At 36.4% G+C, this 19,595-nt stretch overlaps 1 protein-coding gene across 1 annotated transcript in view; it reads left to right on the top strand.

Annotated features, from left to right (window-relative positions):
- The first annotated feature begins 1,749 nt into the window (after positions 1 to 1,749).
- Positions 1,750 to 19,595, top strand: part of LOC147914398 (uncharacterized) — a 918,190-nt gene continuing 900,344 nt past the window's right edge. Inside the window, exon 1 of the mRNA XM_087444210.1 lies at positions 1,750 to 1,842. Within this exon, the coding sequence (XP_087300336.1) occupies positions 1,772 to 1,842 (71 nt within the window). The 5' untranslated portion in view covers positions 1,750 to 1,771. The remainder of the gene's footprint in view (positions 1,843 to 19,595) is intronic.

Consider the following 19,595-nt stretch of genomic DNA (forward strand, 5'->3'; position numbering starts at 1 on the left):
TTTTGCTCTCTCCTTCCATTTTGAATGATAACCTTGCTGGGTAGAGTATTCTTGGCTATAAGTTTTTTCTTTTTAGCACTTTAAATATATCATGCCATTCTCTTCTAGCGTGTAAGGTTTCTGCTGAGAAGTCAGCTGATAGCCTTACGGGGTTTCCTTTGTATGTAACTTGACATTCTCTTGCGGCTTTTAGGATTCTCTCTTTATCTTTAATTCTGGACATTTTGATTATGATGTGTCTTGGTGTGGGCCTCTTTGGGTTTATCTTGTTTGGTGCTCTCTGTGATTCCTGCACCTGGATGTCTGTTTCCTTCCTTAGGTTAGGGAAGTTTTCATCTATTATTTCTTGAAATAGATTCTCTGCCCCCTTGTCTCGCTCTTCTCCTTCCAGGACACCTATAACACGGATGTTAGTGCGCTTGATGTTGTCCCAGAGGTCCCTTAGACTGTCCTCATTGTTTTTAATTCTTTTCTCTTTTACCTGTTCGCCTTGGGTAATTTCTTCTAGTCTTTCGTCCAGCTCACAGATCCGTTCTTCTGTATCCTCTACTCTGCTTTTGAGTCCCTCTAATGAATTTTTCATTTCCAGTATTGTATTCTTCATTTCTGATTGGTTCTTTTTTATATCTTCTATTTCTTTGTTGACATTCTCACTGAGTTGATCTATTCTTCTCCCCACATCAGTGAGCATCCTTAACACTCTTAGTTTGAACTCTCTGTCGGGTAGGTTGCTCATTTCTGTTTCACTTAGTTCCTTTTCTTTGGTTTTGTCCTGTTTCCTTACTTGGAGTGTATTCTTTTGCTTCCTCATTTTGCCTCTTCCCCTGTGCTTGTGTCTACGTATTAGGTGGGTCAGCTACGTCTCCTGCTCTTGGATAGGTGACCTTATGTAAGTGATGCCTTAGGAGGCTTCCAGTGTGCCTCCCTCAGTTCTCAATGTTCCAGGGGTGACCCCTATGTGGGCTACATGTGTCCTTCTGTTGTGGCCTGTTTGCTCTCCCTGTAGGCGCCCAGGGAGGCTGAGTTATGCTCCTGGCCAGCTGTTGTAATGCTCAGCTGCTTGTAGTGCTTGTGGGCCCTTCAGTCTCTTTATCAGGTGTGGGGAACCCCAGCACAGTTGGCCTCAAGTTCTAATACCACATTTGTGTTGCAATATTTCTTTTAAGTGAGTAGGCCCCCAGTGTGGCAGGTAGTTAGGCTCAGGGCCTTACAATTGCTGTAAGCCTCTAGCCTATTAGATCTCTTGTCAACACTCTGAGGATTGCAGCTGGGTGGTGCTGGCCTCAGGCACAGGAGCACCCAATCCTTTCAGGCTTTGGAAGGTGGGGCAAACCTCCTATGTGGGTCTTTGACAAGCACAAGTCTTCTGCAGCTGACAAACCCTGCTGCCCACAGGTCCACACACACAGTCAACACAGTCCTGTCCCGTGTGCGTGCCCCGACCTCCCCAAGCAGACCCAGTCTCTCCATGGCGGGAGCCCCACACACTCCGCCACCGCCCCACACTCTCCACCAACTCCTTGCGCACACCCTGCCCCGCTCAAGTAGGCTCAGTTGCCAGGCTGCAGAGAATCCAGTCACCAATCTATGCAGGCCCACAAGTTGCTTGAGGGCTTGTTGTTGGTTGGGGCCAGTCTCTAGGGTGGGCTGCCTGCCCTGGCTGAGCTGGATTAAATCGGTGCTCTAGCATGTGGGGCAGACCCTGGGCTAGCAGGCCTCAGGGAGAACTCCAATGGCGTCTGCGTCAGCACGCCCACACCAGGCCACAACAATGGCCGCCGCCACTGTCCCAGTCCCTGGAGAGGTCTCACCCCTCACCGAGATGCACTCAGGGCCTATTAGGTGAGTCTCTTTTCACCACAGCACCGTGCACCTTTCTTTCTGGTGATTTTAGGATGCTTTCTGAAACGGGTGAGTTTGCGCCCGGGCCCTTTAAGAGCCAGTTTTAGTTTCTTTGTGAACCGGGTTTTCTGGGGGTGCTCCCCAATGCTTTAGTAGCAGGCAAAGTCAGATATTATGCCGCTGGTCTCGATTGTGCTCTGTCTGCAAAATGCCCACAGCGGGGGCGCTCCCCGGCTCAGGGCCCCGCGCCTCCAGGGAGGCTGCGTACCTGTGAGCTGCTCCCGGCGGCCGTGAAGCTGGCGGTTTGTGAAGGCGGCGTTTTTCCTCTCCGGAAGGGAGTCTCTGCCTCTTCCACCTCAGTTAGGATTGTCCGTTGTTGCAGGAGTTCCTCTTATGCAGTTTTCAGTTCTGTCTCAGGGGTAATTTTTCCACGAGTAGTTGTAAATTGGCTGTGTCCACGGGAGGAGGTGAGTTCAGAGTCTGCCTACGCTGCCATCTTGACTCCGCCCCCTGCTTTCTTTGGTTTTAATTGACAATTTTATGATTCTCTTTATCTGTTCCTTTAGCATATCAATTATATTTATTTTATTACTTTTAGCTATTGCCCTAGATTTTGCAATATACATTTTTAACTACTCTATGTCTACCTTAAAATAACACAATACTACTTCACATGTAGTGCAAGTACTCTATAACATAGTATTCCTAATTTACCCTCATGTTCTTTGTGACATTGCTGTCATTCATTTCATTTTATGTACATGCTATAAACTCCCAATATGTTTTTATTATTACCACCTTAAACAGTTATTTTTCAATAAATTTAGAATAAGAGAAATAAAATATTTTATTTATCTTCATTTATTCATTCTCCAATTCTCTTTTTTTCTTTATATATATACAAATTTCTGATCTATATCATTTTCTTTCTCCATGGCAATGTTTTTTTTAAAAATATTTCTTTTTATGCAAGTCTGCTAGCCAGTTCTTTAAATTTTTCTGAGAAGGGCTTTATTATCCTTCATTTTTGAAAAATAATTTTTCTTGACATGGAATTCTAAATTGATATTTTTTTCTTCAACACTGAATATTTAAATCTACTCTCTTCTTGCTTGCCTGGTTTTTGACAAGAATTCCACTGTCATACTTATCCTTTTTCCTCTATATGTGGAGTGGGTTTTTCCCCTCTCTGGTTTCTTTCAAGACATTCCCTTTGTCCTTGATTTTCTGAAGTTTGATTGTGATTTGCCTAATGCACATTTTTTTGATACATATTCTGCTTGGTGTTCTTTGTGGTTTGCAGATCTGTAGTTTGATGGCTGTCATTAATTTTGGAAAACTCTTAACCATTATTACTTCCAGCATTTCCTCTGCTCCATTTTCTCTCTTACGGAATTCCAATTACGTGTATACTACAGCTTTTGAAATCGTCCCTCAGTTTTTGGGTGTTCTGTTGTTACTGTTTTTCTTTCATTTTCCCTCTTTGCATTTCAATTTTGGAAGTTTCTATTAACCTATCTTCAAGCTCACTGATTCTCTCCTTGGCCACGTCCAGCTTACTTATAATCCCATCAAAGACATTTTTCATTTCTGTTACAATCTTTTTCATTTAATTAATTTATTTTTACTTTATTACAGTGTTTTGGATTTTTTTCTAGAGTCCCAATCTCTGTTTAGATTACTATATATTCTTGTATATTTTTCCATTGGAGCTTATAACATATTAATGATATTCTAACTTACTTTCATGATATTCTAACATCTGCATCATACCAGAGTCTGGTTTGCCTCTTCTTGCCTTTTAGGATGCCTTATAATTTATTGTTGAAATCTAACATAATTACTGAGTAATAGGAACTGAGGTAATTAGGCCTTTAGCATGAGGTTTTAGATAAAAGTGTTTAGGAGATGAGCTGGTTTGCAATGTTTGCTTTGGCTATAACTGCCAGGGGCTTAACATTCCTCTAGTTTATTAGTTTATTAATTTTGTCTCCCCTGTTAACTTTGGACTTTCCTAAATACTTCTCCTCCAAGTGGGTCTGTGTTTTATAGTTCTTTCATCTGTAATCCACTATTACTATATTGGAGTTCTGTTGGTTTGGTGGTAAGGAGTAGGGGCAGGGAAGCATTCTATAATCTTTTGATTAAATTTCATTATTTTAAGAGATAAAATATCTCCTGGCTGTGATCTTCACTAGTGTTAGCGTTTCACCCGTAAGGCTAGAGTGAGCTAGAATGGAAGAAATGCCCTTTCCCCAGGTGGAATAAGGCTGTGTCTTTTTCCCTGGAGAGTAGGCCTCTGTTATGAAGAAGGCATTGAAGCTATTCCACAAGTATTATTCTTCCCCTTCCTGTGCCAGAGCCACAAGGAAATCTTTCTTGGATTTTCATCATGAGAATCTCTTGGGGCTCCAGGAAGTTAAATCCATGAAATTGTGCAGACCCTCCCTCAAGACTGAAACCACTATGAATTTTTTTCTCTCATGCTATTCCACTCTCAGCCTATGGCAATTCCTCAAAATCACCACTAAAGTGTTACTACCAGTTACTGGGTGTAGCAGCTTTTGTTCCAGGTAAGCAGCTATTGGTTGAGATTCTGCATGTACCTGTCTGTTCCAATTTTGAGCGTTAGGATTGTCCTGTGACCTCAGTTTTCTGATGGGTGAAAGAAAAGTCCTTTATTTTCAATTTGTTCAGGTTTTCTTACAAGGACAAGAGTGACAACTTCCAATCTCTTTATATGTTGGAGCTAAAAGAGGAAGTCTCTTCTGTTTTGTTTTTTTTAAATTGAATACCAGTCATTGTGTGTAAAAGAACAGTGGAATATAAATAATATTTATGCCCAGAAATAAGTATACTTCTTTTTTGTCATGCCATTCTGTGAGGTTTTAGTCATTCTAGACTATAGCTGAGCTAAATTGGAGTATTCTTGTTGCTATAGTTACCTTTATAGCAACAGAAGGCGAGAGGATGGTGCAAAAATACTGAGCAGAGTTCTCTCTGATGAACACAGGGTCAGAATCCACTCGATGGCGCTGACAACAGATAGTTACCTTTAGTGCTAAACAGGCTTCAAATTCCTGCAGCGATAGATGGCCACTGCCTTAGCTTAGTGTGAAGACTCCGGTGCCAGAGAGTTTATCTCAATAATCCCACTCCTCAGATTTCAGCATGCCTGAATCACGGGGGTGGCTAACTCTATATTCTTGCCCTCCCCTTGCATAGATTACAGTTGCTTGTTATCTTATTGTGGAAGTGTGGGAATCTTGATTCTTAGTTAGATAGACCCTGTGCACCTGTACCTCAGGGATGGGACTTTCCCATCATGTCTTTCTCTCCCACGATGGCAAATAATCTCTGCTCCCCTATTCATTGCCAGGTCTACTGCTGGCGGATTTACTGTCCCTCCAATGGTGGCAGCCTCCATCTGCCTGCTATCAGTGAAGGTCCAGGCTGCTTCCCCACTCCTGTGCCAACAGCAGCTATTTTTCGCTCTGTAGCAGAGACAGGTCAGTGTACTGGTGACTCTCCTGCCTGGTACTTACTAGTACTTTATATTAATGTAAGGTCTAAAGTACTTCTAGGTATCCTCAGATTCTCCTGTTTCCCTTCAAATCTTCGCAGGCCCTGCATACTTGCACCATGCAGAGCAGCTGTCTCTCAAGTCTCCAGCCCTGAACCCACTGTTTCTCATGAGCCTTATTGGCGGCCCCGGAGAAAAATGATGAGAAGGTGCAGACTAACTTTGCATTCAGGGCTCCCAACGATTCTAAAACGTTATACTAGTTCACTCTAAGATTAAAAATCAACTGTTTTCTTCTTACCCTCTTCCATGGTGGACCCATCTTCCTGTGCTCTGACCAAGGTGAATCAGACTGTGCTCCTCTGCTCCACAGAGGGGCTCATCAACCTTTGGAATTCAGTTAGCATGGTTATCTGGTGACCTCGGATGTCTGTCTGGCTCAAAACCTGTGACTTTGTAGATTATCTAGCTTTTAGTAGACTGGAGGACATTCTCCTGCAGCGTTTAACACCTGAGAGAAAAAGTATTCCTGACTTTATATTTAAGTAATAAATTATTCCATATTTTGACGTCTGTTTGTCTTTATTTTCCTTGTTTCTGCACATAATCATTTTTTAAAATAATGTATTCTATCAACTTGTAATCAGTTTGACTGCCCTGACTACATGTACTAATTAGAAAATGACCTCAGTACACCTCTTCTAACAGTCCTCAATTACTTATAGAATGATTATTTTAGTTTCCTCCCAATTGGCAAGTTCTGCATGTATATTTATTTATTTCAGAGAAAATTTTTTTCAGTGCTTGCATTGTCCCAGGAATTACACTAAATGCTATGAACAATTAACAAAACAGCACAAAATCTTTTTTCTCAAGGGAATCTCAAATAAGTATGGAAGATAAGTAATTAAACAGTTTCAAAACAATTTAACATGTGCTAATAGAGTGGCATGGGAGCAGAGTCAGGAGTCCTATTTCTGTTGGAGGACATATGGGAGCTCTACATGGAAGAGATTATGCCTGAGTTCAGCTATGCTAGCATCTCTCAAGGGTTAGAATTCCAGGCCTTTGAAATTTTTAATTCATACTACAATCAATGTCTACACTACAAGATGCATTTGTTTGGGTATCGGTCCTTGGTTTATTTCATACTTAATGTTATTAATATTTATTAAAAATAATCATCCTACACTTAAATATTAATACATTTTCCTTGTTGGACATAAATGCAAATACCTAGTTTAATAATCACCATTTCAACTACTTGCAAAATGTTTGATACAGTCATGAAACAACATTGAAAAAAATTTCAACAGGCTTGTGATTTCTTTGAAATTAATAATAAACAGTTATTTACTAATGAATTTTTAGCTACAATTTAATTAATAAGTCATAACATATGACACACCATTCTCTCAGCCGTTTCTAACTTTGACCTATAGCATTGGTTTAATCCAAACTCCTTGGTTCTGGTATATTACCTAATTTGCTACAGTGGCAACAACTGTTATTTTTCACTTTATTGAGAGATAAAACAATCACTTTGAGCCAGACAGGCTGTCACTTTTCATTATTCTAGGTTAGTATGATATGCCAGAAAAAATTAACCAACATGTTATAGGAGTCACAATGATCATGAGTGGTTTCATGGTAATAATAAATATAAATCTGGCATTTGATTCTGGAATCAATTACTGCCAAAGACATCTTAGACACAGACTTCCAGCAAGGGAATCTACTGAACTATAGTGAGTCATTGTAAATAAAGAATGATAAGTCTTAAACTCTAGAGATGTCATATAATCCTATGGTTATGTGCCTCAGAGTTTAAATCAATATGACTTTAAAAGAGTAGAAATGTCAGGAATGCTCAAATTTAACCATGAATGATGAAAATGTGTTTGTAGTAACAGCTCAAGGAAATCTAAAACTATTTGTGTGGAAGGAAAATAAATAATGCAATATGCTAAAACAAGGCTTTTATTGACTAGCAATGTGTATACGTGTGAGTGTGTACGTGTGCATGATTGTGTGTTTTGTCTTATGTGTTTGGAAGGCTGACTTCCAAAATATTTAAAAAGAAAAAGTCAACAATAGAGCTTCTGATTTAAAATAATGTAGTTGTTGGTAAATTATAAATAAATGGGGTGCTGCAGTGAGAGTAATGTTAGGTATTAAATCTCCAGTCCAGTTAATATTTTGAAATAATTTTAGACTCACAAGAAGCTGAAAACTAGTACAGAGTTCCCATGTACTCCTTAGCCAAACTTCCCAGATGAAAACAACTCATATCAACATAATCCATTTATCATAACCAGGAAATTGACTTTGGTACAATATGAGGCATATATTATTCAGATTTCACCAGTTTATAAATGCAATAATTTTTTAAAAAATTCAGTATATAATGCTATGAAATTATGTCATGGGTAAACACTACCTCAATCAAGATCCATTATTGTTCTGTCACCACAGAGAAACTTGCCTATATTATCCCTTTATAGTCCAACTCTTTCCTCAACCCTAACTCTTAACAAACACTCATCTGTTTATCACTATAATTTTGTCATTTTAAGAACGTTATAGAAATGGAACAATACAGTATGTAACCTATTGAGATTAACTTTTTCACCCAGGATAGCGCTGTTGAGATACATCCAAGCTGTTGCAAGTAGTTTTTTTAGTGCTGAATAATATTCTACCAGATATGTGTACCACTATTTTTTCAACCACTTGAATTTTTTCAGTTTTTGCCTATTAAAATGAAGCTGTTATGAACAATCTTATGCAGTGTTTTTTTGCTTTGATCATATGCTTTCATTTTTCTAGGGGAAATACCCAGGAGAATGATTGCTAGGTGACATGGTAAGTTTATACCGTATAAGAAAATACCAAACTGATTTCCCGTGTGGCTGTAGCATTTTACATTCATACCAGAAGCGTATGAGAAACTCAGTTTCTCCATATCCTCATGAGGACTTGGTATTGTCAGTATTTTTTCTTTTAGCCTTTCTAGTAGATACGTAGTGGTATTTATTTCTTGCTCTTATTTGCATTTTCCTAATGGCTAATGATGCTGAACATTTTTTCATGTTCTTATTTACTATCTATATATCCTCTTCAGCAGAGTGTGTGCTTAAATCTTTTGCCAATTTTATTTGTCCATTGATTTGATCTGTTTCTTTTCTTGTTGAGTTTTGAGAGTTTTTCTGTGTAGTCTGGATACAAGCATGTAATACTTATATTTTGCCACATATGTAATTCGCAAATATTTTCGCCCAGTCTGTGCTAGTCTTCTCGTTCTCTTGTGTCTTTCTCAAGCAAAAGTTTTTAAATTTGATAAAGTTAAATTTATCCAATTTTAATTTCATTATGGTTCTTTAATGTTTTATGTAAGAAATTTAATACTAGATCTACCTAATCTATATATTATCTAGCATGTAGATATCTATGGATAATTATCTAATAGTTTAGGCTATCTAGTAGACTATCCACTCAAGGTCATAAAGATTTCTTCTATTTTTTCTTATAGAACATTATAGTTTAGTTTTTACATTTATACCTGCTATCTATTTTGATTTACATTTTGTATTTGGCTCAAGGTGTGGATTGAAACTTATATTCATTTTTTGTGTACAGATTAACAATTTTTCTAGCTCCATTTGTTATAGAAAATTTTTTGCTTTCTCCAGTGAATTGCCTTTACACCTTGCCAAATATTAATTGACAAAAATGGAAGTGTAGATCTACTTCTGAACTCTATATTCCTTTCTACAGGTATATTCATCCATCTTGATAATACCATCTAACTATCTTGATTATAGTAGCTATGTAATATGATGTGAAGTCAGCAAGTATGTGTCATCCAGCTCTGTTCTTTTTTTTTTTTTTTGTGAGGAAGATCAGTCCTGAGTGAACATCCATGCCCATCCTCCTCTTTTTTTGCCGAGGAAGACTGGCCCTGGGCTAACATCCATGCCCACCTTCCTCCACTTTATATGGGACGCCACCACAGCATGGCCTGACAAGCGGTGCCTTGGTGCGCACCTGGGATCCAAACCTGGGCTGCCAGCAGCAGAGCGCGTGCACTTAACCACTACACCGCGGGGCCGGCCCCTCTGTTCTTCTTTTAAAAGTTGATTCAGGGCTGGCCCTGTGGCTTAGCAGTTAAGTGTGCGTGCTCCGCGGCTGGTGGCCTGGGTTCGGATCTTGGGCGCGCACCGATGTACTGCTTCTCCTGCCATGCTGAGGCCACGTACCACATACAGCAACTAGAAGGATGTGCAGCTGTGACATACAACTATCTACTGGGGCTTTGGGTGATAAAGTAAATAAATAATAAAATAAAATTATAAAAAAAAAAAGTTGATTCGTGTGTTCAAGGTCATTATTCACATATGTATACACAAATATACTTGAGAATCAGCTGGTCAATTTATTTAAAAAACAAGCCTGCTGGGATTTTGATTAGAATTGCATTGCATCTGTAGATAAATCTGGCAGGAATTGACATGTAAACAATACTGAAGTTTTTGATCCATGGAAATTTCTCTTAGCAATGTTTTATAGCTTTCAGTATACAAGTCTCATATATCTTTTGTTAAGTTCATTCTAAAGTATTTCATCTTTTGATGCCATTTTAAATAGTATTATTATTTATTTCACTTTATAACTTGTTTTTATATAGAAAAATAATTGATTTTCATATACTGATAATGTATCTTGCAATCTTGGCTAAACTCATTCATTGTTTCTAATAGTATTTTTCTAGGGTCCATTGCATTTTCTACATAGATGATCTTTTTTTCTGTGAATAACAACATCTTTACTTCTTCCTTTCTAATATGGATGTTTTTATTTCTTAATTTTCCCCATTTCACTGAATGGAAACTCCAAGACAATGTTGAAGAGAAGTGAAGAACATGGACATCCTTGTCTTGTATCTGATCTCAGGGTGAATGCCATTAGTATTTCTCCATCAGATATGGTGCTAGCTGTAGGTTGTGTGTAAACATACTTTTATCAGGTTGATGGGGTACCTTTCTACTTCAGTTTTCTGAGATTTTATCAGGAATGGATGTTGAATTTCACCAAATGCCTTTTCTGTATCAATCAAGTATTTCCTTACCTTCATTATTCAGGGAGACTCTGTGTAGATTTATTAGTATTTCTTTCTTACATGTTTGGAAGAATTCTCCAGAGAAGCCATCTAGGTCCAAAATTGTTTTGTTGGAAGTTTTGTTTTGTTCTCTTTTTAAGAAATGTAACAGATTTAATATTACAGAGCAATTCCTATTTATTCTTGAATGAGCTTTGATGATCTGTGTCTTTCAAGGAATTTATCTAAGTTGTCAAATTTATTTGCATAATATACCTGCATATATATAAATTTTGTAATGATGTCACATCTCTCATTACTGACATTCTAATTGATGTCCTCTCCTTTTTTGGATTGTGAATTTAATTGATTTCCTGAAAGAATCAGCTTCTGGTATGATTAAATTTGTCTACTTTTTGATTTTCTTTTTCTTTAATTTTCACTCTGATCTTTCTTCTTCTAGCTTTGTTTTTCTGCTTACATTTTGTTTCTTTTTCTTTTTTTAAAACTTCTCAAGTTGGAAGCTGAGGTCATTGATTTGAGACCTCTATCCATTTCTTTTTTATTTTTTTTAATATTATTTATTTATTTATTTTTCCCCCAAAGCCCCAGTAGATAGTTGTATGTCATAGTTGCACATCCTTCTAGTTGCTGTATGTGGGACATGGCCTCAGCATGGCCAGAGAAGCGGTGCGTCGGTGCGCGCCCGGGATCCGAACCTGGGCCGCCAGCAGCGGAGCGTGCGCACTTAACCGCTAAGCCACGAGGCCGGCCCCTATCCATTTCTAATATAGGGCTTATTGTTACAAATTGTCCTCTACTGACCACTTTAGTAACATTCTACAAATTTTAATATATTGTGTTTTTAGTTTCATGCAGTTCAAAATAATTTTTAATTTCTCTTTTAATTTCATCTTTTATCTGTATGTTACTTGTTTAAGTTTCCAAATATTTGGAGATTTTCCAGATATTTTTCTGTTAATGATTCCTTAAAATTTAATATTGTAGAAAATAAGGGTTGTATAATTTTGATCTTTTTATATATATTGAGACTCATTTTCTGCTGTTGTTGGGTTTGAGGTGGAGTGTGCAATAAATGTCAATTGCATAAGGTTCTTTGAGAGTGTTTTTTCAGGTCTTCCATATATCCTTACTGATTTTTTTTTCTAATTGTTCCATCAGTTATTGAGATGTTTTTTGACATCTCTAAGTACACCTGTGGAATTTTCTATTTTTCTTTGCAAATATATCAGTTCTGCTTAATTTATTATGAAGTTCTGTTATGTGTGTAATTTTGGATTCATATATCCCCACATATGAATTGTTGCCTATATCAGGATGTAAATAACCTCTTTATCCTTAGTAATAGTATTTGCTCTGAAATCTGTTTTCTCTGACGTCAATAGAGACACCTTAGCTTTTAATTTAGTGTTAGCATGGCAGACCTCTTCCATTATTTATTTTAAATCTATTTGTGACTTTATATTTAATGCGGGTTTCTCTTAAGGAGTATAGAGTTGTCTTGCTTTTATTTTCATTATCAAGGTCTCTGCCTTTTAAGTGGGACTTCAAACCTTTATATTTAATGACATTTTTGAAATGATTGGATTTAAATCTATATTCTTGCTATTAGCTTTTCATTTGTCCCATCTGTTCTTTGTTTCTTTCTCCCTCTCTTTCTGATGTCTTTTGTATGAATTGTCCAATTTTTATATTTTCATTTCCTTCCCTTTTTGACTTATTAGCACATATCTCTAACACTTTGCTGTGATATTTTGGTGGTTGTTTCAGGGTTTGTTATATATCTTCAACTTATCACAGCCTGCATTCATATGATATTATACTTCATGCATAGTATAAAAATCTTAGAACAATATATTCCTGTTTTTTTTTGCTATTGTAGTCATTCATTATATGTCTACTTATGTGATAAACCATGCAAAGCATTGTCTTTTTTTCTTTTAAATCATTATCTTCTAAAGAAATTTAAATAATATGGAAAAAAACTATCCATTTACACACAGTTACCATTTATGATGTTCTTCATTCGTTTGTGTAGCTCCAGATTTCTATTTGGTATCACTTTCCTTCTGCTCAAAAACTTGCTGTATCATTTCTTTTAGTGCAGTATGGCTGAAGATAGATGCTTTCAGATTTTGTGTGTCTAAAAAATTTTTCTTTCTCCTTCCATATTTTTGAGATATTTCTTGCTTGATAAAGTTCCCTAAGTTGATATAATTTATTAGGGCTTGGATACTTTGCTTCATTGTCTTCTGGTCAGAAATTGGCTGTATTTCTTAATTTATCTCCTGTGTATGGAATGTGTCTTTTTGTTCTTGGGATTATTTTAAGATTTTCTTTCTCTCCATTTTTTAATATGCAATACAGTATTATTAACTATAGTCACCATGCTGTACATTACATCCCCATGACTTATTTATTTCATAACTAGAAGTTTGTACCTTTTGACTCCCTTAATCATTTTGCCCACTCCCCAATCTCCCATCTCTGGCAACCATCAATCTGTTCTTTGTATCTATGGGTTTTTTTCGTTTTTTAGGTTCTACATATAAGTGAGATAATACAGTATTTGTCTTTCTCTGTCTAACTTATTTCACTTAGTATAATGCCCTCAGGTCCATTTTTATTACTAAATAATACTGCAATATATTTACATATCACATTTTCTTTATCCGTTCATCCATCAATGGACATTTAGGTGTTTAGGTTGCTTCCATATCTTGGCTATTGTAAATAATGCTGCAATGAACATGGGGGTGCATATATCTTTTTGAGTTATTGTTTTCATTTTTTTTGGATAAATGTCAGAAAATGGAATTTCAGGATCATATGGTAGTTCTATTTTTAATTTTTTGAGGAACCTCCATATTGCTTTCCATAATGGCTGCACCAATTTACATTCTCATCAACAGTGCACAAGGGTTCCCTTTTCACCGCATCCTCACCAATATTTGTTATCTCTTGTCTTTTTGAAAATAGCCATTCTAACAGGTGTGAGGTGATATCTCATTCTGGTTTTGATTTGTATTTCCCTGATGATTAGGGATGTTGAGCACTTTGCATGTACCTATTGGACATCTGTATGTCTTCTTTGGATAAATATCTACTCAGATCTTCTGCCCATTTTTTAATTGAATTGTTTGGTTTTTTGCTATTGACTTGTATGGGTTCTTATACATTTTGAATATTAACCCCTTATGAGATAAATGATTTGCAAATATTTTCTCCCATTCATTAGATTGCCTTTTCATTTATTGAGGATTTCCTTTGTTGTATAGAAAATTTTAGTTTGATACAGTCCCACTTATTTATTTTTGCTTTTGTTGCCTTCGCTATTGGAGTCAGATCTAAAGGATCATCATCAAAACCAACGTCAAGGAGCTTATTACCTATCTTTTTTACTAGAAGTTTTATGATTTTAGGTCTTACGTTCAAGTCTTTAATCCATTTTGAGTTAATTTTTGCGTAGGGTGTAAGATAGTGGTTCAGTTTCCTTCTATTGAATGTGGTTGTCCAGTTTTCCCAATGCTGTTTACTGAAGAGACTGTCCTTTCCCCATTGTATATGTTTGGCTTCTTTATCATAAATTAATTGATGATGTAAGGGTAGGTTTATTTCTTGGATCTCCATTCTATTCTGTTGATCTATGTGTCTGTTTTTATGCCAATACCATACTGTTTTAATTACTATAGCTTTGTAATATAGTTTGAAATCAGGAAGCATAATGCCTCCATCTTTGTTTCTTCTCAAGATTGCTTCATCTATTCAGGGTCTTTTTGGTTCTATACAAATTTTTGGATTATTTGTTCTTTTTCTGTGTAAAACGTCATTGGAATTTTGATAAGGATTGCCTTGAATCTGTAGACTGCTTTGGGTAGTATGGACATTTTAACGATATTGATTCTTCCAGTCCATAAGCACAGAATATCTTTCCATTTATTTGCGTTTTCTTCAATTTCTTTCCTCATTGTCTTTTAGTCTTAAAAGACAACACAACAAAACTTATGGGATGCAGCAAAAAGAAGTTTTAAGAGGGAAGATCATTGTGATAAACACCTAACTCAAGAAATAAGAAAAATCTCAAATGAACAACATAATTTTACACCTCAAGGAAGTAGAAAAACAAGTACACTGAAGCCCAGAGTTAGTAGAAGAAAGAAAATAATAAAGATCAGAGAGAAATAAATCAAATAGAAACTAAAAAATAGTAGAAACATTAATGAAACCAACAGCTGGTTCTTTGAGAAGAAAAACAAAATTGACAAAACTTTAGTCTCACCAAGAAATAAAGAGAAGGCTCAAATAAATAAAAATAAAAGAGGAGACATTACAATTGATACCACAGAAATAGAAAGGATCATAAGAAACTATTGTGAATAACTATATGCCAACAAATTGGACAATCTAAAAGAAATGGATAGGGCCGGCTCCGTGGCTTAGCGGTTAAGTGCGCGCGCTCTGATGCTGGCGGCCCGGGTTCGGATCCCGGGCGCGCCCCGAGGCACCACTTCTCCGTCCAAGGCGAGACCGAGTCCCACGTACAGCAACTAGAAGGATGTGAACCTATGACATACAACTATCTACTGGGGCTTTGGGGGGAAAAAAATGAATAAATAAAATCTTTAAAAAAAAAAAAAAGAAATGGATAAACTCCTAAACTCCTAAAAACATACAAACTTCCAAGACTAAATCATGAAGAAATAGAAAATCTGAACAAACCATTTACTGGGAAGGAGATTGAATCAATAATCAAAAACCTCCCAACAAACAAAAGTCCAGGACAAGATGCTTCGTTGGTGAATTATACCTAACATTCAAAGAAGAATTAATACCAATACTTCTCAAATTCTTCCAAAAAAATAGAAAAGGAGAGAACATGTCCAAACTCATTTTATGAGGTTGGCATTACCCTAATAACAACACCAGACAAGGACACCACAAGCAAAGAAAATTACAGGCCAATATCTCTGAGGAACATAGATGCAAAAATTCTCAACAAAATATTAGCAAACTGAATTCAACAATACATTAAAAGGATCATATACTATGATCAAGAGGGATTTATTTCAGGAATGCAAGGATGGTTTAATATCTGCAAATCAACCAATGTAATACACCACATTAACAAAATGAAGGGTAAAAATCATATGATCATCTCAATAGATGCAGAAAAAGCATTGGACAAAATTCAACATCCATTTATAATTAAAAACTCTCAACAAAGTGTATATAGAGGGAACGTACCTCAACACAATAAAGGCATATGTGACAAACCCACTGCTAACATCCTACTCAATGATGAAAAGCTAAAAGCTTTTCCTTTAAGATCAGGTACAAGACAAGGATACGCACACTCACCACTTTTATTCAACAGAGTATTGGAAGTCCTAGCCAGAGCAATTAGGCAATAAAAAGAAATAAATTGCATCCAAATTGGAAAGACAAAAGTTAAACTGTCACTTGTTGCAGATGACATGATATTATATACAGAAAACCCTGAAGACTCAACCAGAAAACTGTTAGAACTAATCAACAAATACAGAAAAGTTGCAGGATACAAAATCAATATAAAAATATAAATATTAAATATAAATATAAAATTGCATTCTATACACCAATAACAAACTATCAGAAAGAGAAAGTTAAAAACTCCCTTTTACAATTGCATAAAAAAGTAAAATACCTAGGAATAAATTTAACCAAGGAGATGAAAGACTTGTACACTGAAAACTATAAGATATTCTCCTTATCACTGAGTAAGTAATTGGATTATGATGTGCCTTTGTTTAGTTTTCTTTATTTTTCTTGTACTTGTGATTCATTAGCTTTTCTTTCTGTAGGTTTTTGCTTTTCATACAATTTGGGAAAAATTTGATCATTATTTAAATACTTTTCTGCATTTCCCCCACTTTTGGTTCTCTTATTTTTCAGCCTTTTTTCCCTCTGTGTTTCATTTTTGGTAGTTTCTATTCCAGTGCCTTCAAATTCATTGATATTCCTATCTGGAGTAATTTTTTATCTATCACATTATAATTTTCATCTCTAAAATTTTGATTTGTGTCTTTAGTCATATTTACCATGTTTCTATTTAACATGTGCAATCTTTCCTCTTACTTTTCAACATGAAAACAGTTTTAAGAACTACTTTAGTGTCCATGTTTACTAATTCTCATATGTTTATTTCTGGGTAATTTTCAAATGATTATTATTTCTCCTTATTGCTTTACCCTAAATCTTTACATTCTTGCTTTTAAGCATTTTTAGGTCAGACCAGAGCAGTGTTTGGTATAGGGCTAATTTTCCTCTATTAGTAAATGAAATCCTTCTGAATACTTTACCCGATGTTAACAAATTATGAGAGTTTCTACTCTGGCTAGTGGGAACAGCCCTCAGTTACTGCATTTGGTAAGTTCAAGGAGATTTTCCCTCTCTTCCTCTTGGTTTTTTGGTTTCCCCTCAGCCTTGGGTAGTTTCCTCATATATATGAGCTGATCAAGTATTCAACTGAATACTAAGAAGGGAACCTTCAAAACTCTTCAGAGTTCTCTCTCTGTGCAGTTATCTCCCCGCCAATACTCTGCCTTGGGGCTCTAGCCACATTAGTCTCCTTGAAAGCCCAGCCCCAGTCCACAACTCATGCAGACTGCTGAGCTAGCCTGTGTTTGCCCTTCCTGCACAATAATCAGACAGCTTTCTGCAGGCAAGCTATGAAAATTGTTGGGCTCACTTCCTTTGGTTTTTACCTCCCAATGGTTATAGTTCTTTGTTATCTGATATGCAATTTGCTGAGACCCATTCTTGCATATATCTTGTCCATTTTTAAAAAATTTTTCAGGCTGAAGAGCACTGTTCCTGTTCAGGTTTCAGGTTCTGTTATTCCGTCTTGGTCTGATATTCCCCTGTATTTCATTTTCCCTTTTCCTACTCTCCTAAGTTGACCTTATCCCTACCTATTTTGAAAACATATTCTTAGGCTAAATTATCTAATCCTCTTCTTGCACTGACCAAATATGAGCTTCACAATTTTATAAGCTGAGGTATTTCTGCCATGTCACCTATCCAAATATGAGTCAGTCCCTGAATATCTCATGTGGCTTTCTTCTTCAGTATTATTAAAGGACACTAAAGATTTATTATGTCATGGTAAAATTTGTTGGATGTGGCCAGCTTAAAAAAAAATACTATAGGGGCCCGGCCCGGTGGCACAAGCGGTTGGGTGCGTGCGCTCCACTGCAGAGGCCTGGGATTCGCTGGTTCGGATCCCAGGCACGCACTGACGCGCCGCTTGTCAGGCCATGCTGTGGTGGCGTCCCATATAAAGTAGAGGAAGATGGGCATGGATGTTAGCCCAGGGCCAGTCTTCTTCAGCAAAAAAAGGAAAAGAGAAGGATTGGCAGATGTTAGCTCAGGGCCGATCTTCCTCATACACACACACAAAAATACTATACATACACGTATATATATGTGTGTGCATTTATGTGTATGTGTGCGTGTGCATGCATATCCATGTCAAAATATTTGGAAATCTATATTAGGTGACTGTTGTAGCTTAGGAAGACTTTCTTCTAATTTGATCTCATCAAGAGTCAGCAAACTTTTTTTCTAAGTGCCAGGCAGTAAATATTTCAGGTTTTGAGAGTCGTATGATCTCTGCAACTACTCAACTCTCCCATCATAGTGAGAAATAATACAAAGGAATAGATATGGCTGTGGTCCAGTAGACTTTATTTATAAAAGCAAGCAATGTACCAGATTTGGCCTATGGGTCATAGTTTACTGACACCTGAGTTAGAGAAGTTAGAGAATATTTATAGTGGACAGAATGATTTTCATGGCCCCTTTAGACAGTAAATATTTTGAAAGTTTAAATTCATATAGGGACATTTTTTCTTAAAATATCCTTGAAAATAATTTTATTTTCTATAGTGAGGGCAGGAAAGGGTCATATTTGGAGCCACATTAATTCCATATCTTTGGACAATTGTAAGGAAATTGCTGCCTTTAAAGAACAAAAGTCACTTGACAATTTTAAATTAGTTTTTTGGGTAATTTCTTGCTCTTTCAGACAGATCCTGTGTGATGCTACTTCTAAAACCCGTCCTATCTGCTTCTTATTTGTTCTCCTTCAATTATATTTTCCTGGCCTGTAGAGACAAGGTTTGGGAGATTCCTGACAAGTAATTTGCTATGGGTAAACCCACTTATAAAATTTACAGAAACTTTTTAGAATATCTTGGATATTTTGTTTAATACCTTTAAGTCTTGCTAGATCCAGAATTAAAAACTGACGTGTATCAACTAGATAGGATATCAGAATAAGCTTTTTGAAGAACCTAATAAAATTTATGTGGTATTTAAATTTGTCAATATTCTTGTTGATCAATTTCCATAGTTCCCCAAGCAACAACAATTCCTTTTGGCAACTTTTCTTTGGTTCAGCCCAATGTGGTATTGTTTGTGGTTGGAAGGATCAGTGATAGTAAGACAAACACTAGAAGGCGTTATTGCAACATTCTTGAGAGAAATGGACTGACATTTTCCCTGAATCCACTTCCTAAGCCTGTGATGCCATCACAGGTCTGTATCATTGTTGCAACCTGCTAGACCTCAGTGTCGTGGAAAAGACAAAGAAATAATAAATGATTTACAAATAGCAAAGAAAAGTTACAAATATTAATAAGTCATTATTGACTTATATGCCATAAAGATACAAGGAAGTTTAATATATAATTCTTGCCCTCAAAGATCTTAGATTAAAATTGATGATGCTTAGATTCTATATCACTTATCTCATATCCTGTCATGATTCTTACTGCCTTATGATGCGCCAGGCACTAGGCTGGGATTGAAGAATACAAAGACGATCATGTTTCCTGCGCTTCTGACAAGTGAACTGATGATTAAAATATAGACTATAGACTACTATGTACTATGATAGAGAAATACTCAGAAAACTATGGAAGTGTAGAAAAGGGGTTAAGAAAATCAGGTTGGAGGATCAGAAAAATATTGGGGCTTGCCTTGTCTGAATTTTGAAAGAAAATAATGTCCTTTGCAAACCAACATAAACTTCAGGCAGGACAGAAAGTACTTCATGTCAAAAGGCCCAAA

This window comes from Ceratotherium simum, chromosome 20 (genome assembly GCF_057802395.1).
Source record: "Ceratotherium simum simum isolate JZ-2026a chromosome 20, ASM5780239v1, whole genome shotgun sequence".
Lineage (NCBI taxonomy): Eukaryota > Metazoa > Chordata > Mammalia > Perissodactyla > Rhinocerotidae > Ceratotherium > Ceratotherium simum.